This window comes from Lactuca serriola, chromosome 1 (assembly GCF_051521515.1).
Source record: "Lactuca serriola cultivar US96UC23 chromosome 1, Lser_US96UC23_V15, whole genome shotgun sequence".
NCBI lineage: Eukaryota > Viridiplantae > Streptophyta > Magnoliopsida > Asterales > Asteraceae > Lactuca > Lactuca serriola.
Genome location: NC_136408.1, coordinates 93,441,442 through 93,446,299, shown reverse-complemented (window position 1 = coordinate 93,446,299; position 4,858 = coordinate 93,441,442). Strand labels below are relative to the sequence as shown.

General features: G+C 41.0%; 1 protein-coding gene across 1 annotated transcript; it reads right to left on the bottom strand.

Annotated features, from left to right (window-relative positions):
- Positions 1–281: 281 nt before the first annotated feature.
- LOC145095342 (Leucine-rich repeat receptor-like protein kinase family protein) lies at positions 282–4,471 on the bottom strand. Its single transcript, XM_079033243.1, has 2 exons — positions 1,101–4,471; positions 282–1,022 (listed from the first exon to the last, which is right to left on the bottom strand). Exons 1-2 carry the CDS (start codon positions 4,051–4,053, stop codon positions 508–510), a joined length of 3,468 nt encoding a protein of 1,155 aa, XP_078889369.1. The 5' UTR covers positions 4,054–4,471; the 3' UTR covers positions 282–507.
- Positions 4,472–4,858: the final 387 nt, after the last annotated feature.

Below are 4,858 nucleotides of genomic sequence, written 5' to 3'. Positions count from 1 at the left end.
ATACTTCAGATGCTACCAAATAGCTCCTAACTTGAATTATATGTCTACATGTACTTTGTAACGATACTCCTACCGTATCGCTACTTTCCGTTTGTTTTTGAGAAAAATATTTAAACCAATGGTTTTGGCAAGTCAATTTTTCTTTGCCAAATAGGTGATCATGATAAATTTTCTAAAAGATAGTTGTTTCGAAGTATTACATATACATTTTTGGTATTTTTTCATTCAACTTTTTTTTTTCTAACTCTAAAACAAACAAAATTCAAACAGATACGTATAACTTAAAATCCAAATGCCAAAAAGTGGTCATTATTCTACTAGTTATGAAGAAGGTTCATAAGCCAAAACAGGCTCAAAATTTCTTCTACTTACAACACACGTCCCATATTTCTTAATTTACAACTAAACCCATTCAAATCTCCATTAAACTCAACACCAAAGATAATTAAATTACCATATCTAAAAAATTCCGAAACATCACACACCCAAATCAAGAATCTATTTTATTCACTTGTAGGCGACTCTAGAAGACGACGAGTAAAGCAACGAAGAACCAGAGAAGCTACTCGCGTTACTTCTCATCCCACCACCAGCAACAGCAGCAGCCGATGACGATGACGTTGCCGGAACTCCTCCTTCCGCCTTACTTCCGGTGGCGGGTTTTTCCGGTGAACCCTTCAAAAGAGCGTCAACTTTTGCATACTCTTCTCTTTCATGCTTAATTTCCCTCAACATTGCCGCGACATCTTTCATCGTTGGTCGTTCTTCCGGCAAGGAGTTCACGCAGAGTAATGCAACGCCTAATGCTTGCATCATTTCTTCAATCTCGGATTCCGAACGAGATAGTAAGCTCCGATCAAGTACTTCGATCCATCCTTTTCTCTGTTTCACCCAATCCACGACGTGTAATCCATCTGGTATCGTTGGGTCAATCGGCTGTTTCCCTGTTAAAACTTCCAGCATCACTACTCCGTAGCTATAAACATCGCTCTTCTCCGTGATCTTCATCCTGTACCCGTATTCTGAAAATGCACACAAACTGTTCGTGAAAATGTCTCATAGAAAAAACAGTAAAACTAGAAGGAATGAAATGTGTATACCTGGAGCGATGTATCCGTATGAACCAGCGATCGTATTAGAAGAACGAGCAAAATCACCATCATCAACAAGCTTCGCGAGACCAAAATCTGCAATATATGGCTCAAATTCCAGACCGATGAGAATATTATTAGCTTTAATATCTCGATGAACAATCGGAGGAACACAATCATGGTGCAAATAAGCAATTCCTTCAGCAGCCCCCAACAAGATATGATACCTCAATTCCCACTCCAACGAACTCCCCATTCGTTCATGAAGAAGACTCCCAAGACTTCCGTTTGGCATATAATCATACATAAGGAGCCTCGTCTTCTTATTCCAACAACAACCCAGAAACCTAACGATGTTCTTGTGTCTCACAGATCCCAATGTTTTCACTTCAGCTGAAAACGAATCTCGAACTGCAGCTTTCTCATCTTCATAACCACCATCAACCGCCATTGATGGCCAAAGCTTCTTCACAGCAATCACATCACCATTATCCATATCAGCACGATAAACAACCCCAGAACACCCTTTCCCGATGACATTAGTGTCCACTAAGCATTTCAATATTCGGTCAACCGAAATATTTAGCTTCTGAAAAGGCGTGAATTGCCATGGCCATGATTCGCCAAGCTCTGATTCATCATCACCCTTGAAACCCCTTCTCGCACGTAAAACCGCAGCCACTCCCATAATCATCATAGCAATCGTCAAAGTAATAAGCAACGCAAGCGCTAGTCTTAACCTCTTTGCGTTTTTTGATTTATACTCATCTTTCCCATTTCCTGATTCTGCAACATTGTTTAAAAAACACGATTCTTTTCCAAAAGAACACAACCCTCGATTCCCGGCTAAATCAGCTTCCGATAACTGCCTAAAAAGCTTATTATCCGGTAAATATCCCGTAAAATTATTATACGAAATATTTAACGAAACAAGATTATCTAGACGTGAAAGCGGATTCAAATTTCCTTCCAAATTATTGTATGACATGTCAAGAATCGAAAGCTTGCTTAATGCGGCTATTTGATCCGGGATTGACCCGGTTAACCCGTTGCAGCTTAAATTCAAGGCGATCTCGAGCGCTTGAATGTTTCCTAACTCAGGCGGGATACCGCCTGATAATTTATTACTGCTCAGGTCTAGAAATTGTAGACCTGAGCAGAGCCCGAGCGATCGAGGGATTGCTCCTGCAAACTCATTCTTACTAAGAATTAGTTTGTTTAATGAAACCAACCGTCCGAAACTAGCGGGAATGGGACCGGAAAACCGGTTACTAGAAACATCTAGGACTTGGAGTCCTGATAATGATGATAAAGAATCCGGTAACGAGCCTTGTAATGTGTTGTTGCTAAGATCCACCATTTCTAACTCGGTGCAACTGGAAAGCTCACCGGGAACCACCCCGGAGAGGTGGTTTCCGGACAAATCAAGAAAGTTTATGCTTTTTAATCCGGCGATTTCTTTCGGGATTTCGCCGGCGATTCGATTATCACCCAATCGTAACCGGACTAACGCGGTGGAGTTCCCGATTTCTGGCGGGATTGAACCGGAAATGTCGTTTGAAATTAGAAGCAATTTGGTGAGGTTTTGGAGTTGAAACAACCCTGGAGGGATACTTCCGGTGAGTGAATTGTGCGATAGGTCTAATGCTTGAAGATTTGTACAACTTCCTAAACTTGGAGGTATGCTTCCTTCGAGATTGTTATCCCACGCGAAGAACACTTCGAGATTTGTTAGTTTTCCTATCTCGGAAGGAATCAGACCGGAGATTTGATTGGTGTCCAGCTGTAATTGTTGGAGATTGACGGCGTTTGAAATAACAATCGGGATTGAACCGGAGATGTTGTTGTTGCTAATCATGAATTCTTCTAACTCAACGAGATTACCAACGGAAGACGGAAGAACGCCGGATAATGAGTTTAAAGAAACGTCGAAGATTTTTAAATTAGTACAGTTTCCGATTTCTTCAGGGATTGATCCGACCAAGTTGTTCTGCCATAGTAACAGTTTTTCGAGCTTTTTGAGCTTTCCGAGCTCGGGAACGATGGAACCGGAAAGTGTGTTTTCGTATAAGAACAAGTTTACAAGCTCTGAACAGCCGCCGAGCTCCGGCGGGAGCTCACCGGAAAGCATGGCGGTGTATATGGAAAGTGTTTCGAGTTTGGTGAGGTTACCTAATGAGTGAGGGAGAGAACCTGATATTCTTGTGTCTGCGAGGCCGAGAAACGTGAGGTTTCTGCAGTTTCCGATTTCTTCAGGGATTTCTCCGGCGAGGTCGTTGTTTCCTCCGGCGCGGATGACTTCAAGGTTATGTAACTGACCTAATTCAGGTGGGATGTTTCCAGTGAGTCGGTTGTCAAACAGGTGAAGATTCTTGAGGCTCCGGCAGTTCCCAAGCTCGCGTGGGATTTTTCCGGTGAGTTTGTTGGAGTTTAAAATCAAGTCCTGGAGGTTTTCAAGGTTGCCAATGGAAGACGGGATGGGACCCACGAGACTGTTTGAGCTTAAATCAATGGCGACAAGCTCCCGACAGGAACCAAGGTCGTCGGAGAGAGTTCCGGTGATGTTAGCGTCGGATATCGTAAGGCTTTTGAGATGGGAAAACGAAGAAAGATTCGCCGGTAATGGTAGCTGCAATGGTATCGACTGAATATTGATTTCAGAAATAAAACCTTGTGAATCACATTTAACGTAATCCCATTTGCATGGGCTTTTGGTGTCGCCGGAAAGTGTCCAACTCGAAAAGAAAGAACCGTCGTTACCACCACCGTTAACACCATGAACCCAAGTGAAAAGCACAACGGCTTCTTGGTTAGGACCTCCATCGACGCCGTCAGCGGCGGCGGAACAGGGAATCAAGAAAAGAGTTGTAGAAATGAAGAAGAAAACCAGAGGAGATTTGAAGAAACAATGGAGATTAATAGGATATTGGTTATCGGATTTAGGGCACGACAACATCGACATTTGCCTCAAATTGCAAACTTTTCTTGGGTTTGTATCATTTGAGGTTTGTTTTTCTTAATCTTTGCGTCTCTCACTTCCTCTGTGTCTTTCTCTCTCTAAAAACCTCTCCTTTTTTCTGGGTTTTCTTGCTTGGTTCGAACACTGGGGTGGTGATCAAGAAATAAGCACAGGTTTCATGGCGAATTTCAATATAAAAAACAAAAAGATTAAAGAAACATTAAAAGAATACCTTGAGATTTGCAAAATTAGCAGAGCACCACCCCTCACCCAGTCACCCCACCCTACCCACCATTTTTGTATAATTTGTTTATAGTTTAATCATGCTTTGATTAATCTTGTTCTTGACTCTTTCAGTAAAACACAAGACAAAATGAGTGTGGTAGCAGTTAAGCATCAATCTCAAGTCACCCCTGTTTTCCTCTATCACCATTTTTAACTTCTTTAATTTCTTCCATTTGTCTCATGGTCTTTCGTACAACCGGTCAATGCATAGGTACAAGTAACTGAAGCATATAAGTTATTAAAAAAACAAAAACACTACGAATGGTAGTTGAACTTAAAAGCTTTATTAACCGTTCGTGGTGTCTAGTTAGCAAATCGATTAGGGTTTGAGATTTATCTTTCTTAGCAATGAAAATTCACAAGTTGCTAAATTAGAACCACAAAGTTAATTTCTAATCAATGTACGCCCATATGGCCTTGACATGACATCAACGTAAATATTTTGTTTAATTTTGGTTTTTTAAATTCAAAATTAATTTTATTATTATTACTATTATCAGTTAGTTAGTTAATTAAATTCATG

What these genes read in the sequence shown, in the direction of transcription:
- LOC145095342 (XM_079033243.1), bottom strand. Translation starts at nt 4,053, where the DNA reads ATGTCGATGTTGTCGTGCCCTAAATCCGATAACCAATATCCTATTAAT. An exon ending in ATACGGATACATCGCTCCAG is followed by an intron (nt 1,023 to 1,100) that starts GTATACACATTT and finishes GTGCATTTTCAG; the next exon opens with AATACGGGTACAGGATGAAG.